A 17,465-nucleotide genomic window follows, 5' to 3' on the forward strand; every position below is an offset into this window, starting at 1 on the left:
AGCTGGCTGTGAAACCAATGACCATTGAGGTGTTAGTGGGCAATGTAACCCTTCTAGCAAATAACAGTTTGTTTCTTCCTCCCCGCTCCCTCCTCTCTTCTCCTCACCTCGCCCCCTCTCCTACCTCTCTCTGAGTTGAGCCCAGGGCCTCATATGCGCAAAGAACATACTTTTTTACTACTGCATTATAGCCACAGCCCAGGAAGGGAATGAACAATGTTGGGGTTGGGGATTTAGCTCAGTGGTAGAGCACTTGCCTAGCAAGCACAAGGCCCTGGGTTCGGTCCCCAGCTCCGGAAAAAAAAGAAAAAACAAACAAACAAACAAAAAAGAACAATGTGTATAACCGCACAGCATGAGCTGGGGAAATGATTTTGTGGTTAAAACACTCCCTGCATAAGGGTGAGCACAGGGGTTTCCGTGCCCAGAACCCATGTAATGCCAGGTAGGTGTGTTGGCCTCCCATGGTTCTAGACTTGCAAGACAGACAGGAGATCTCAGAGCAAGCTGGCAAGTCTAGAGAGACTAGGCACATCAGTGAGCTCTGGGTTTGATTGAGAGATTCTGTCTCCATGAATAAGGGAGAAGAACTATGTAGGATCATTCGTGATAACCATTCACACACATACATGTGCCCCCTACACACACACACACACACACACACATACACACAGACTCTCTCTCTCTTTCTCTCTCTCTCTCTCTCTCACACACGCACACACACACACACACACACACACACACACACAGGAAAAAAACCCATTAAGATTCATACATTTCATGTTGTCTGTGGGTGTAAATCATGCATGTCATGCATGTTCAACAAGAGGAGTGGATTCACACACACAATGGACCTTTTTAAAAAAAGATTTATTTATTTATTTATTATATGCATGTATACTGTAGCTGTCTTCAGACACACCAGAAGAGGGCATCAGATCCCATTACAGATGGTTATGAGCCGCCATGTGGTAGAGCAGTCAGTGCTCTTAACCACTGAGCCATCTCTCCAGCCCCAACAATAGACCTTTTTTTTTAGTCCTAGCAAAGAGCGAAGTCACGTCATTTGCAGGGGCTGACACAACGATGCGATTGGAGAAATTCACCAACCTACCCCTGCACACCCCAAAAAAGTAAGCTGGCCTGCTTTTCTATCTTCTCTTCTCTCAGGAACACGGACCATGCTCTGGGAAAACGCGTGTTGAGCGGCTGTTTGCTAATTCCACACAGCCCAGAGACATCTGAAGAGAGGGAAGCTGAGGGACCTCTTCTTTACTGTTGATTGCTGTAGAAGGGACCAGCATACCGTGCGCCATGTCATTCTTGGTCAGATAGTCCTGGAATGTAGAAGCTGAGGGAGCCAGAGAGGCAGGCAGTGAGCAGCATTCTCCCACAGCCTTGGCCTTCCGGTTCCTGCCCTGGGCTCCTGTCCTGACTTCCCGCAAGGATGAACTATAAGCCGTAAACCCTTTCTTCCCAAGCTGGTTTTGGTCCGTGCTTTATCACAGCAGTAGAAAGCAGGCCCAGACAGCTTGTATCTTAGTTAGCTCTCTTTTGCTGTAATAAATGCCGTGTGGTTACCTGCACGCCACCTGTCCTCACCATGTGTGCAGGAAGGCATCGAGCCTTTTGATGCTGTTGAGACCCTGGACCAGCTCCTTTTTACTGGTGGATTAAGCAACCAAAAGGCAGATAAGAAGTGTTACCAGAATCTTGGGGGTCCTGGTGGAGCTGCCCTATGACACAAGGAAATCAAGTTTCCCTCTGAGGTTTCTTAGTTGCACCAATGGCATCAAAATAAGAGCAGATTTGATTGGAAGCTCCAGGGCAATTGGGAAGAGTTCAAAGAAAAACTACAGGACGGGTAAGCTTCAAGTCACGGCTTCCCAGAAAAGGGAGACGGCAAGCCAGCATAGAGGTCAGGCAAGCAGCCACACAGAGAGGAACTTTGGGAAGAGTCCGGAAGCCCGAAGAACCAGCGAGTCTAAAAGCAGCTGTAGGGAATCAAGTGGCCATTTGAAGAGAGTGTGCCGGGAGGTGGGGCTTCTGGGCAGGACAAAGCCCCTCCCCTGAAGGTGAGCCCGCCTTCCTGGGGGTCTGACCTGGCCCACTGGGGCCACACCGCCACCTAGAGTTCAGTTCCATTTATGATTTTGCACAGGCTCTTCAGTCACTCCTTGTGTCCTCAGGGCTACAGCCTAGTTCCCTTACTCACCTGCACAGAGACAGAACGCCATGTCACCCGCAGTCCTGGCCCTCTGCTTTAAGGTTGAAAAGCCATCAGGCCAAGCGACTTCCTGAAGGTCACATGGTACGGGCACACCATCCTGCCACAGCTCCTGTCTGTGGTAACACTGGGCCCTGTAGGAGGATGTCCCTCCCCATGTAGAAGGACATCATTTCTACTCCAGGGAAGGCACAGATACAGAGAAGCCAACTGAGAGCCGGCTGGGACTTGGGAGGATTTGTGAGGCCCTGGGTTCCACAGCCAGAACCAATATCAAGGCCTTAAAATCCCTGTATTTGGGGGACGGCTGTAAAATTCCCTACTTAAAGAAGCCTGGCTCTTTGGGGGAGAGCAGTGGGAACCAAGGACAAATACTTAAAGAGTTCCCCCAAACAAAAATGTCTTTTAGATCACAGAGGTTAAGTCAACGGTGAATTGTTTTCCTGCACAGTATTAATCTTTGTGTGTGTGTGTGTGTGTGTGTGTGTGTGTGTTCCTGCACACATGTGTTCAGAAGTGAAGCCACCAAGTGAAGCGTGAGGCTACAATGCCTGGGATCTTGTATATATCTGATTTTGAATTAATTTTTGGTATGTTCAGAAACATTTTAGAGTTGTACATTTTTGTACCTCCACATTAGCTGTCACCCCATATAGAGTTGTGACCCCCTATAGATTCAATGTGTTGGGTTTTAAAACTCGATGCATAGAAGTCACCACCCAGAGGACACTCTACAGGTGACTCTTCACCAGGGTGGCCGAATCCTGTCAGACTCTATCTGATGGAGTCACACTTCAGGAACCAGTCACTAAGTGTTGGTCCACCTCCCTCCCTCCCTCCCTCCCTCCCTCCCTCCCTCCCTCCCTCCCTCCCTCCCTCTACTGACTAGAACACAGTATCTACTCCCTCAGAGCTGTTGGGCTGCACTCTCAGACTCTGAGTCTGGTCTGGTGGCTTCCTCCATGGGCTAACCTTGTGCTTGTACCAGAAGGTCTATCTGCTGCTCCTTCCTCTCCACGTACCTCAAGCTGATAACACAGGATCCTGCTTCTTGCTGTCTTACTTTAGCCTTGATTCTTTGTAGCTAAAGGCCGGGGACCCCTACATGGAGGAGTTTAGGAGATGCCTAGAGAGATGGGGGAGCTGTACTATACGCTGTTAACCCTTGTGTCCCAGCACTGGACTGGGAAGGTGGTACACAGCAGTGATCACTAAGGGCTCCATGGACCGACTGACGGAAGTGAATGAATGAATGACTGAATGAATGAAGAGCTTTAAAATAGCTGGAAAGAAGCAAGGGATATTCCTCAACTGCCTTCAGGTTTAGTCTCTGGGTCCCTCTTTCATATGCTGAGTGGAAAATCCCTGGAGGCCCCTGTGTAGAGTGGAGTATATATAGATCTCGGGGTCATAAACCAGAGACCTTTGTCCCCGCACATGGGTTCTGTCTCAGTTCCAAGCACGTTGCCGCTGTCTTATCTCTCCTGCCATCTCTTTCTCTGCCCCTTAGGCCTGGGAGTTGCCATTGCCAAACATAGCTTCTCCTGATGGCTGGCATGGTTTGTGAGGATAGCAAGCCAAGCCAAGTTATGAGGACATGGGGAAGAGAGGAGCCCTCATGGGAAGTCTGACTGAATTTTCGCACACTGAGAAAGAGTCCAACACAATTGCCATTTGCTTCGGGCTTTTTCCCTTCCCAGCTGGGAAACTGCGCTGTTCCAGGACACTCTCTGGCACTCCTATATAGGGCAGCAGGTATGCCCTAAGCCTGTGTGCAACCCTGTGACTCCTGGTTTACCCCGTCAACTCTGGAGCCTTGCTGTAGTCTTAATTATGAAGGGAATAGAGACAGAGGAGAGGGAGGGTCCCTTAGAATCCAATAAACAATGGAATTCTAAATCCTGTATACTGTCACCACTAAGAAACTTAACTGTGGCTCGGAGACCTCTACGCCCATACTCCTGGAGTGCCTTAGCCCCTCCCACTGTGCCTTGCCTTTTCTCCTGTCTCTTATGTGTGTATGTTTGTATGCACATGCACATATGTGTGACTATGTGTACATGTGAGTATGGAGGTCGAATATTGATGACAGATATCTTCCTTAATTGTGTTTCTACCTTGGTTTTTTGAGACAGGGACTCTCCCTGAAACTGGAGCCTGCTGATTGGCCAGGCTGGCTGCCACACATATTTATGTAGGGTCCAGAGATCCCAACCCAGGTCCTCCTATGTGTGCAGCAAACACTTTCCCCACTGAGCTGTCTCTGTGGTTCCCCTTTCTATCTTTAATACATTTCAGCGCTGGTTTATACTTGCACATTCTGAAGTCCTTTTCTGCACCAAAGCCAAGGATCTGTCTTGTTGTGAGGGGAGGTCCTTAACAGGTCCTGGTAACTCCCTGGGCTGCTGGGAGCAGTGGCATGGGGCTATGTGCTGGTTAGTGTTGACAGTGGCCGTGTGACAGAGCGCCAAAGAGGACGGAGAGTGGAACATAGGTCTTCATAGCCAGTGTTTGCTACTGTGAGGGTTCATCTTTCTTCTATCCTTTCAAACTTGTCCTAAGATTAGATAGGAGAGAGAAAGGGATTGAAAGGACGGGGGGGGGGGGGGTTGGGGATTTAGCTCAGTGGTAGAGCGCTTGCCTAGGAAGCGCAAGGCCCTGAGTTCGGTCCCCAGCTCCGAAAAAAAGAACCAAAAAAAAAGAAAAAAAAAAAAAAAGAAAGGACAGGGGGTGACATTATCCTTGGACGACTTCCTTCTGGTTAGAGACATTGAATTCCTTGGGCAAGTTTGATGAAGATCAAACTTCACTGTCAGGATATCCAATTTCTTCTTCTTTCTCGAGCTTGAACTTAACAAACTGCAACCAACAACAGCCAGTAGCAACCAATGACCAACCAACAACAGCCAGTAGCAACCAATGGCCAACCAACAACAGCCAGCAGCAACCAACGGCCAACCAACAACAGCCAGTAGCAACCAACGGCCAACCAACAACAGCCAGTAGCAACCAATGGCCAACCAACAACAGCCATAGCAATCAATGGCCAACCAACAACAGCCAGTAGCAACCAATGGCCAACCAACAACAGCCATAGCAACCAATGGCCAACCAACAACAGCCAGTAGCAACAGATGGCCAACCAACAACAGCCAGTAGCAACCAATGGCCAACCAACAACAGCCAGTAGCAACCAATGGCCAATCAACAACAACCAGTAGCAACCAATGGCCAACCAACAACAGCCATAGCAACCAATGGCCAACCAACAACAACCAGTAGCAACTAATGGCCAATCAACAACAGCCAGTAGCAACCAATGGCCAACCAACAACAGCCATAGCAACCAATGGCCAACCAACAACAGCCTGCCCACCTCTCCAGGCCCTAGCATCTGTATACCCTCTGAAAAGGCCCCAGAATCCCAAATGTCACACAATCCCAGGATCTGCAGCTGGCACAACCACGCCCCTGCTAGAGCACAAGGTAAAAATCATGGTCAGCTGCAGTGGACGGTCCGAAGCAGCCCCATATCCCCACTCCTGGGATTAAAACAAAAACACATTCTTACAACATCTCTGTGCTTTTTAAACCCAAATCCCAATATTCTCACTCCAGGTCTTCTGACTTGAGTGTGCATCAAAACCCCTGGGAGGGCTATTTAAACCCAGAGCAGAGGCTTCAAGAGATGGCTCAGTGGTTATGAGAGTTTCCTGCTCTTGTAGAGGAACTGAGTTCAGGTCCCAGCACCCACATCAGATCGCTCATACTCTGGTTCCAGAGGATCCAACACCTCTGACCTCCATGGCACTTTCACACGTGTTCAAACCCATATGCAGATAAATAGGATTAGAAGTAAAAATATATCTGGAAAACAAACAACGAAACTCCCACACAGCCAGACCCAGTCCCACTGTGTTGGGTTTCAAAGGCCTGAGCTGAGAATAGAGAACATGCCTTTGCCCAAGTTCCCAGGTGAAGATGAGCCTGTGAAATTGGCCACACTGACAATCTCTGGTCTAGAGCAATGGACCAAGAACACAGGAACTGCTATTCTGCTCTGAAGTCCTGTGTGACCCAGGTAACCTGCAATGCTCTCTCTGCCTTGTGAAATAACAGTGCTGCATTTAGTCATAATAAGAATTGGCAGGGTTGGGGATTTAGCTCAGTGGTAGAGCGCTTGCCTAGCAAGTGCAAGGCCCTGGGTTCAGTCCTCAGCTCTGAAAAAAAAAGAATTGGCATGCATATGTATATGTATATGTATATGATATATATGTATGTGTATATGTGTATGTATATGATGTATATGTATATAATATATATGTATGTATATATGTATATGATGTATATGTATGTGTATATGTATATGCATATGATATATATGCATATGATGTATATGCATATGATGTATATGTATGTGTATGTGTATATGATGTATGTGTATATGTATATGTATATGATATATATGTATGTATGTATGTATATGATGTATATGTATGTGTATATGTATGTGACGTATATGTATGTGTATATGTATATGCATATGATATATATGCATATGATGTATATGCATGATGTATATGTATATGTATGTGTATGTGTATATGATGTATGTGTATGTGTATATGTATATGATGTATATGTATATGTATGTGTATATGTATGTGGCGTATATGTATGTGTATATATATATGCATATGATATACATGCATATGATGTATATGTATATGTATGTGTATGTGTATATGATGTATGTGTATGTGTATATGTATATGTATATGATATATATGTATGTGTATATATTATGTATATGTATATGTATATGTATGTGATGTATATGTATGTGTATATATATGCATATGATATATATGCATATGATGTTATGCATATGATGTATATGATGTATATGTGTGTATGTAAAGCACCTGTCTGGCATACAGTCTTGGTACTAGGAGCTTGAGGCAGCTCCTCACATTGTCTCCAACATCACAAAGCAAAGAGAGGTTAAAACTCTGCTCATTTCCTGGTTTTTATACCACCCCAGACTTCAGCCCTGGGAACCGAGCCGCCCATAGCGGGCAGGTCTTCTTACCTCAGTTGACCTAACCAAAATAATCTGAAACAGGTGCGTCTGGAGGCCCATTTCCCAGGTGATTATAGAGTTTATCAAATTGACAGCTGAGATTAACCATCACAGCTTACAAATGAGACCATTCTACTTACCAACTTGGAAAGGCCAATGCTTCATGGTGGTAACAATGGAAGTTATGCTGCCAGACATATCTGGTTAGAAGTCCCTCAGGTGTGAGCTGAGGGGTCCACTTGTCCAAGTTTGCCCTGGACTAAGGATTTCCCAGACAACGACACTGCTGATCCTAGGAGAGTCCCAGTAAACCTCGTCTGATGGTTCATCTGTGTATCCATGTGAGCACTAAGACAGTCGCTATGGTTTGAATATGGAATGTCTCTCTCAGGCTTCTGCCGGGGCTTTGGTAGCCCACAGATGGGCTTTGAGGAAGTCACTGGATCTTGAGGGCTCTAATTTAAATGGGGACTATATCTTGCTCTGGCTCCTTCCTTTATTCCACTCTGTTTGTCTGCTGTCTGTCCGCCATATTGTGAACTGTTGTATTCTGCCACTCCCTCTCTGACATGATGAACTAAGACCTCTGATATCATGAACCCAACTAAAGTCTTCCCTGTTTGTTCTTGACATTTCGTCACCGTGAAGTGAAACCATCTGACACAGCAGTGGAGAAACACTAAGCGCTCAGCCGTTCGTAACTGGGAAAAGAACCCAGAGTTTGGAAGCTCAGGGGTCATCTCTGCTGTGTGTTATGTATTAACACCCTTTGACTTTCCTGCACACACGCGTAGATATAGGGAACCCTTGGGTGGGGTTAGACGTGCATGGTTCACAAATTAGATCAAATTATAGCATTACATTTGGGAAACTCCACCCCTACCCCCCCTGAAGTGCTGCAACACGTCTAACTACGGGCGCTGCGCAGCTGGTGAAGCGGGAATAGGATTCAGCGACTGGGAAATCAAGGTGAACGCTCTCCCTCTAGTGGCCAGAAGTCCAAAGTGCAGCGAGAGCCAGCTGGTCCGCGGGCCTCTGGCCTGCTCAGAGTAGATACCAAGGACATAGGGCCAGACTAGACCAGTAATGGCGCTCTGGTATCTTTTGGTTTAAGAACCATTTCTATAAATACCTCATCTTTCCAGAGTCAGGACCTCTTTTTAGAACTCCTCTCCCCGCACCTCTCTCCTTAACAAGAGAGACAGGAGCACAGGGCGACACCTGGGGCTTTCCATAGATCCCTGACTGATACGTAGGCTCTGACCAACTAAGCCTTCTCCGTAGTCGGCATTAAACCCTACGCATTAGAGGACAGGAGAACTGACTGAAAGGAAGGGGGAAGTGGAGAGAGCAGAGGCCTGGCCTGCTTGCCTCATTCCTGCCCTTGTTGACAGCCCTGTTCCCGGCTCTCATCCTGGCTTTGCATTCCTGCCTCTGCTCTGCCTCGGAGCGTTCCTCAGCCTCTTCATCAGACTAGGTTGGCTCCCCGGGCAATTCTGCATTCTACCATCTTGGATCTCAGAGCTCTGTCAGGCCTGAACCCTCGAGGTTTTCTCATCCAATTCCCAACAGGGATTTTCAAACCTCCCTGAGGCCCAGCTGGGTGGCTAGAGACAAGGGGGCAACTTGTTTAGTGCAGCCCACCCCTTCCCAAAGCAGCCTAATGGTTTGCTCTCCCAAGATGTAATCGCCCTGAGATGCCGCGGGTTTGCTTCTGGCCCCCGACTCCTACCCGACTCCCTCTATGACTCTCCTTACACACTACAGTAAGCAAACTTTATAATATATATAATCTTTTAAAGTATGGCTTTGATTAAATATTTATCTCTAGTGTGTGAGTGTAGTGCATACATGGGGTCAGAGGACGGTTCTCTCTGATTGGTTCGGGTGAGTCCGGCTTAGTAGCAGGTCCCTTTATCCACTGAGCCACCTTGCTGGCTAAATGTATTCTCTCTGTACTCCAGTATGCAGTGATGGTTTGTTCTTTGCCGATTTTCTCCTCCTTCTTTCCTTTCTCGGTGCTGATGATGGAACCCAGGACTATATCCAAGAGATACACGCAAACTACACTCTAACCATGATTCTCGTTTGTTTGCTTGTTTTGAGACTTCTGATCCTCCTGCCTCCACCTTTCTAGTGCTGAGAGTATAGGTGTCCTATGACACCATATCCAGTTTATGTGGTGCTAAGAGAGGGACTCAGGCTTTTTATATGCTAAGCCAGTGCTCTACCAAGCCATATCCTCAGTCTTCGAGCTCCCTTTTAGATCTCTGTTCTAACTACTTATCACTGTTGCCCTGGTGCCAGAGCAGCCATAGGCAGCATGTGGGGGTGTGTCTATGTGTTAATAAAGCTTTATTTATAAAAACAGGTAGTGAACCCCAGAGGCAGCATGTGAGGGTGTGTCCATGTATTAATAAAACCTTATTTATGAAACCAGGCAGTGAACCCCAGAGGCAGCACGTGGGGGTGTGTCTATGTGCTAATAAAACCTTATTTATGAAAGCAGCCAGGCAAAGAGCTCTAGTTTCTGATACTCAGACTAGCATAAGTTTTACATAATTATTCAGTAGAACCCACACTTCCACTTTTGAAATTTGATCATTATCTGGCTATATAAGATGATCTTCATTTTTTTAAAAATTTAATTTAGTATTTTTACTTATTCACTTTACATTCCACCCACTGCCCCCTCCTGATCATCCCTCCCACAACCCTTTCCCCATCCCATTTTCCCTTCTCTGAGTGGGGCCCCCTGGGTATCCTCCCACACTGGTTTTCTCTCTCACTGAGGCCAGACAAAGCAGCCTGGCTAGAACATATCCCACAGACAGGTAACAGCTTTTGGGATAAGCCCCGTTCCATTGTTTGGGACCCACATGAAGACCAAGCTGGACATCTCCTACATATGTGAGGGGAGGCAGTCTTAAGGTTTTACTGCTGTGAATAGATGTCATGATCAAGGCAAGTCTTATAAAGGACAACATTGAATTGGGGCTGGCTTACAGGTTCAGAGATTCAGTCCAATATCATCAAGGCAGGAGCATGACAGCATCCAGGCAGGCCTGGTGCAGGAGGAGTTGAGAATTCTACATCTTCATCTGAAGGCTACTAAGAGAATGCTCACTTCCAGGAAGCTAGGATGAGGGTCTTATAGTACACAACGACACACTTCCTCCAAAAGGCCACACCTTCTAATAGTGCCACTCCCTGGGCCAAGCATATGCAAACCACCACACTCCACTCCCTGGCCCCCCTAGGCTTGTTTAAACATATGAATGTATGGGGGCCATACCTGAACATAACGCCAAATACATTTAGTCCAACTTCCAGAGTCCCCATAGTCTATAGTAGTCTCAACAATGTTAAAAGTCCAAAGTTCAAAGTCTCTTCTGAGATTCATCCAATCACTTAACTGTAATTCCTAAAGAAAGACAGGAAACCAGCTGGGCAAACTCCAGACTCTGCCTCTCCATGTCTGGTGTCAAAGCCGTCTTCAGATCTCCAGCTCCTTTTTCATCTGTGTTGACTGCAACAGACTTCTTTCTCTGGGGCTGGTTCTACTTCCTGTTAGCAGCTTTCCTCAGCAAAGAGCCCACGGCTCTGTCATCTTGAACATCTTGGGGTCTCCAAGGCAACTTCAGTGTTACAGCTTCTTGATTCAATGTCTAGGATCCTCCAATGACAAATACAACTGAGGCTACACCTTCACCAATGGCCTTCCATGGCCTCTCACGGTGCCCAGCCTCAGCTGTTCTTCATGACCCCTTCTGACCCGTCCAGCAGGTCCAGTTATTCAGGGTCCCGAAGAGGCCTTCTACCTGTGTATCAAATGGGGGTGAAGAGAAGGAGACCAAGCAAAAGTTCTGTTGTCAAGGTCTCGTTTATTGGGGTGAACATTACAGCTTTTAAGGCTTTCAGGTAGGGGGAGTGTCCTTTGTGAAACACAAAGGATAGAGGGAGGAGGGCATCCAGCAGCGAGAGCAGAAGGTGAAGAGGTCATGCGATGGAGACAACGGAGATGTCTGGTGTTTGCTCAGACTGAAACATCCTGTGAAAGTTATCTTTCTGTGCCGTAAATTCATGGGAGAGGCTTTTGTCCAACACTTTCAAGACTTATGGCAGTCATTTCAAGGTTGAGCATCCGTGGCCATGCAGCCAAGAGTCACGTAGCCATATCTGGAATTACACGTGGTTGTGAGCCGTCTGACATGGGTGCTGGGAAGTAAACTTGGGTCCTTTGTAACACCAGTGGGTGCTCTTAATTGCTAAGCCATCTCTCCGATCCTTGGCTCTTTGTGTGTGCGTGTGTGCAGGTGCCATAGCACATGTTGGGGTCAGAGGGCAACCTCAAGTAGTAACCTTTCGCCGTCTTGGGGACAGAGTCTCTTGTTTTCACTGTGTACTCTAGGCTTGCTGGCCTCAGCGCGTCCAGGGATCCTTGGGTCTCTTGCTCCCATTTTCCTGTTTGAGGCACTGGGATTGCAGAAGCATGTCTCTGCTCCAGTCATTGTTGTTGTCATTGTTAATCTTATTGTTGCTGTTATTGTCATTGTTGTTGTTGTATATGAGTACAAGCTGTCTTCAGACACACTGGAAGAATCAGATCCCATTACAGATCGTTGTGAGCCACCATGTGGTTGCTGGGAATTGAACTCAGGACCTCTGGAAGAGCAGTCAGTGCTCTTAACCACTGAGCCATCTCTCTAGCTCTTGCCCCAGTTTTATATGGGCTCTGGGGAGTTGAACTCGGGTCCCCGTGCTTACCTGCTGATCTCTCCCCATCCTCCAGCCCTCAGCTCAGAAACTGAGGCTCCCTGAGGTGACATGATTTGCCCCATGTCTCATTAACTTGAGTCACTGCAGAGCTGAAGACCTGACTTGCTGTTCAGTGACACATCATGCTTCTTTGAAATGCTCGCTCCCAGACTTCTGGATCATGGAACCACTTCGGTGTAGAGAGAACATGTTGAAACAACCCACACCTGCTTGTTCTGGAGTTCTGCCAGGGTGAGGCACAACACCGTGGCACCTGGCCAGGACCTAAGTTACTGCAGAAGCCCAGAAGAGCCCCCAAGGGAAGGTGCTGCTGACACCTCAGAACGCCAGGTAAATGTTCCCAAGGAACCAGTAGGACTGCGCTCAGGTATGTGCGTATTGAGGTGGTATAGGCAGGTAGCTGACAAACCTAGCCGAGCCTGGGAATCACCTTAAAAAGCAGGTTAAAAAAAGTGCTCACCTGCACCCCCTCTAGGTGGGGTGGGGAACTGCTTTTGCAATCCTGTTCTCCAAACAGATCTCATGGCTTTCGAAGGAGCACAAGAAGTTGTCATTATTGCCTCCCCCTACCCCCACCCCCATCCCTTCAGTGGAGATAAAGAGCAGAGTGATGGCTGAAGGTGACGAGCAGGGACAGGACAGGAGGGAACAAGCAGGGCCTTCTAATGCTTTTATATCACCTAAGCCATAATCTCCTTATTTGGATAATGAACACAGCAATCTCTTATACCCCCAGGTGCTACAGCACCCTCTCAACTGTGCTTCGCTTTCTGTAGTTTCATGACCTTTGATAGAAAAAGTACTGAATAAGGAAAGTGGGGCATTGGTGGTGCGTACCTGTAACTCAGTTACTCAGGAGGCTGGGACAGGAAGATCCTGTGTTTGAGGCCAGCCTAGGCTATGTAGTGAGACCATCTCAAATACGAGAAAAATGTCCAAGAAGGCGGCTTAGCGTGGTGCTTCTCTTACTGCAGGAGAGATGAAGAGTCGGTAAAAATGCTTACTGGGGACCTGAGTTTGACCCTAGAAGCGGCACAAAAGCCAGGATAGTGTGCCTATAATCCCAGACTCCCACAGAGAGATGAGAGGCAGAGTCCCCTGAAGCCCAAGGGCCACCGAGTCTGGCAGTCACTGTAGAGAAAGAACAAAAGAAGCACTGTCCCAAACAAGGTGAAAGGTGGCCGTGGGCACAGGGGTTCTTCAGACTCCCGCATGCGGCCAAAGTGTACCTGGGCCTGCACGCACACACGAATGCACATGTGTGCACATGTGTGCACACACACGACAAACAAGCAGAAGTTTAAAACATTTTAAAAGTGGAAGGCTCAACGAGTAAACTGTTTGCTGCCCCAGCGTGAGAATGTGGCAGTGCTCGGAAGCAGAGACAGGTAGATTCTGGGCATTACTGACCAGCCAGTTTAGTGGGAAAACATAAATTCCAGATTTACAGAGAGACCCTGCCTCAAAATACAACGAAGAGACAAACCAGGACATCCTCTACCCCCTGGCCCCGCCCATCACAGGGTAGGGTTGGGGTGGAAAACTCCACAAGTAAGCAACTTGTGTTTTTAGCTAACTAGTATATGGTTATACCTTTCTACTTCACTAACTAATGCTAATTTTGATGTGCATTTTCATAAATTACACCACATGGATGTATATAAAGAGAAGAATAGTGTGAGTACAGTTTGATACTCAGTGTTCTCAGGTATCTGTGTAACATCTTGCAATGTGTTCCCCAAGGAGAAGTTCACTGTAATGACATGTACTTTTCCCACCGAAGGATTGAAACGGGGCGGGGAGGGGGGGATGTGATCTGCAAAAGCAGAAATGAAGACCGTGAATGACAGCCCTATCAGATACTCAGTAAACAAAGGCCACTGACTGAGGCCACCCAAGTTTCTTCTCATCAGACATGCTGAACTGACCTGTACTCCTGATCTCAGGGAAGCCACCGACTTCTCACTGTGTCCCTTCCCATACCCAGAGAGCACTGACATGAGTTTAGAAGGCTGTTATGGAGCCAGAGTCAGGCCTGAAGGCTTTCTTACCAGGAAAGGCAAGGACATAGTGCCCTGGAGGCCCATCTGCCTCTCAGGAGCCACAAGCAAGCCTGAGGGCTGTGTGGTGTTCCTTACCCAGTCATACAGCTGAGTGACCATTAGCTCCAGTCCGCAGGCCTCCTGGATTCCCAGCACCTTAGAGCTGGAGTTGCTGGTGATTGTAGTTAAAAGCTGTTGGGAGACAACATCTCAACAAAGGAATCTCTATGGTGCCAGCTCCAGGCTGGAAGCATCTTGCGGTCTTATGAAGGTTCACTGCCACCCTCCAGGGGAGTTTGCTGAGTTGAGCCTTGAGCCAAGTCTGGATGGAGAGGGACATTTTGAACTTCACTTAGGATATTTTCCCCTTAATTTTCTATCTGCCTCTCCCCATCTCTCCATGCTAAACTTACCCTCTACTATTGACATTTACCCTCAGTGTATTTTGTTGTGGGTTCTTTTGAGACGGAGTAGGAGGGAGGTGTCTCTGCAAACATCATAGCCAGTTGGGTCCATCCAAGAGAGGTCAGAAAGAAAAATTGGTTCAACAGGACTCTAGTCAGTCTTGGTTCAAACCTCAAGAGTCTAATTCAAGGTAGTTTATTTTAGGCATATTTAGGCACAGCACAATTTGGAAAAATGTTTCCCCGTGATAATTAACTCAATCCCATGTCCTCAAGGCTTAAGACAGGACTACATCACAACTCTTTCAGATACAAATGACGTCTTCCATAAAGATTGAGGAAGCAGGCTCCAGGTAAACAATGCTCACGATAAGGTCTTCCAGAGGATATTGCTGCTGAGATAAGCAGGCTCAAGAAAAGGGTCTAGGGGAGCCAATGAAGCCAGAGTGTTAAAATACACGGGATTGTGTCTTCAAAAGGAAAGAGGTATAACCTGTTTTTCTCCCGTAAGACTGGGAGCTGAGGTGGTTAGCAGCTTGGTGAGCTCCGTGGTATCTGTACAACCAGGCCATACCATGAGCACAAGACCTCGGTGTCTTCTACAGGGCTTTGCCCAAGCTGGTCTCTAATGTGTCAGCCTCCAAGGCAACTGGAACCCCAGTTGTGCATCCCCTGTCTGACTCTCTTGGTGCCTGCTTCCTTAACCGTCGATTAGAGTATGATTTAATTCAAAGGCTGGTTTATTTGCTTTTAGGAGAGATTTATATGCAGAGTTTGTCAGAATCACTTTGGGGGAATTTAGCCCGTGGTTCAGAACTAAGATAGGAAAAATAGAAGTCTGTAACTCCGGGTAGAGAGCATAGCAGATAGATGGTATATATAGTCTGCAGGAAACTCATATTCTTTGCTCATGGACTCCATGAGAATGTTAATTTTTGGACATGACAGAATAGAAAAAGCCTAAGAGTAGGTTCACACAGTATTTTAGTTTACGTCATTAGTTTTAGATTGTTTTAATTTTCAAAATGGGTGTGATTTTGTGGTTATATTATTTCTCTGGGAGAGAATACAAGATACAAGCTTTCCTGGTTGCCGACTGAAGGATATGCTGATTTGGGGAAAAGGTTTTGTCTTTGTGTTTTTAGAAAAGGTGACTAGGCTCTGGACACCTTCCAGAGTTAAATGGATCAGATTTGATAGAGGGAAACCCCTGAAGACTAGATTCCAGAGAATCAATCAAAACAGATACTTGATGATACTAAAATTTCGTTTTGAGATTTATATATTACAGAATGTTTAGCTTTGGTGAGTCTCACTGGCAGATGTGCTGAACTGACCAGCTTGACCTCCTGAACTCAGGGACTTTCAACCAGATTCAGTCAGGACAGACATCAGAGATGGCAATCGTTGGTGTGGCCTTCTTAAGATCAAACAACTCCCCCATTTCCTCCCCCTCCAAGATATCTCCATGCCCATGTACGGCTTGAAGAAGTTATTGAAGAGTCATTGCCCCAGTTCCCTAATTTGGGGAGGCTGGAGGTGGTTATTCTAGGCTGTCTTTCTGGGGAATTTAGAAATGGTCATAATTTAACCTGGAGGAATTAGCTAGAATTGATTGTGCAGCCTAATCTCATTTAGTAAAAATCCTTATAATTGTTACTAAGTTGAAGTTATAATTTCTCAATTTGGTACAGAATTCGTTTTGGTACAGGATCAGTGTTTTCATTGATGTATATTTCCTCTATTGTTACAAAAAATTAGAAGTACGAGGCTTGGACCCAGCCCTTCTATTCATGCCATGAACTGTCTTCAGATAATTTCGCAATGTGAGTCAGGGCCGGAGAGCAAATTCTTGGCTCTGAGTCAATGGCTAAGGTCTAGAAACAGCTGAGAGTAGTTAACAGACAACAGTCCAGGTTACCTTACACAGACAGGTAGTTTTCAAAAACATTAGAAATCCACAGAGTGTGACATTTAATGTTATTTATCATTTGTTGAGACATATCTGCTCCTAACAGCTGTCCTTTCGTGAGTTCAAAGAAGGAACTGAGCCTCCGTCTCCAGGTGAGGATTGTGGCAAGGTGGCCGCTGGGCAGACATCGCCCATTTCTCCTACAGACCTGTACTGCTCTCGAGAGGACAGTTACAGGAGAGGACAGCTTAGTCTGCCCAGACAGAATAAGCTAGTCTCAATAATTCCTGTTTCACGAGGTCTGTCAGATGATCCTGGGCCAGAAGGCTGAGGATTGCAATGCGTTGCTAACAGGGGACTGTACAGGTAGGCAGCTGTCTCTAGAACTTGTCTCGGTTCTGGAAGCTGTGTTAGGCTTCCTATATTTTCAGATAATATTGATTGTTCTCGGATTTCTGACGGGGTTGAAGACTAATTATAGTCTCATAGCCAACTCGGGCTATTTAGCATTGAGAGAACTCATTTGAGAGGGTAGTTTTCAGATAGTATACAAGCTAAGCTAGGACATAACAGATATAAAATCATAAGCCTTTTCAAGTTAGGACAGATAACAAAGTGTTTAATTGACAAAAATGATGGACGAGGTGTTAGGTATACCTTATACTTTATAAATTACAGGATGGTAATTTCTATTTGAAAGGAGAGAGTCTTTTAACTGGACGAAAAGGGGAAATATGGGTTGATGCCTATATGTAGGTGAGGGCAGGCACAAGATATTTATTCATTTTATATATAACGAGTACATTGTCACTGTCTTCAGACACACCAGAAGAGGGCATCACATCCCATTACAGATGGTTGTGAGCCACCATGTGGTTGCTGGGATTTGAACTCAGGACCTCTGGAAGAGCAGTCAGTGCTCTTAACCGTTGAGCCATCTCTCCAGCCCCCGGGCAGGCACAAGATAAGGCAAGGCCTGTGGTTGGGCAGTGAAAAAGAAAGGTGGGTTGAGAATTTT

At 46.6% G+C, this 17,465-nt stretch overlaps 1 protein-coding gene across 1 annotated transcript; it reads right to left on the bottom strand.

Annotated features, from left to right (window-relative positions):
* Positions 1-1,069: 1,069 nt before the first annotated feature.
* LOC148001579 (uncharacterized) lies at positions 1,070-12,643 on the bottom strand. Its single transcript, XM_087581922.1, has 5 exons — positions 12,550-12,643; positions 9,162-9,350; positions 8,492-8,607; positions 3,200-3,311; positions 1,070-1,351 (listed from the first exon to the last, which is right to left on the bottom strand). The coding sequence occupies exons 1-5, from the start codon at positions 12,641-12,643 to the stop codon at positions 1,167-1,169; spliced, it is 696 nt and encodes a 231-aa protein (XP_087438048.1). The 3' UTR covers positions 1,070-1,166.
* Between the last annotated feature and the right edge of the window lie 4,822 nt (positions 12,644-17,465).

This window comes from Rattus norvegicus, chromosome 13 (assembly GCF_021556685.1).
Source record: "Rattus norvegicus strain SHRSP/BbbUtx chromosome 13, alternate assembly SHRSP_T2T, whole genome shotgun sequence".
In the NCBI taxonomy this organism is placed as follows: Eukaryota; Metazoa; Chordata; class Mammalia; order Rodentia; family Muridae; genus Rattus; species Rattus norvegicus.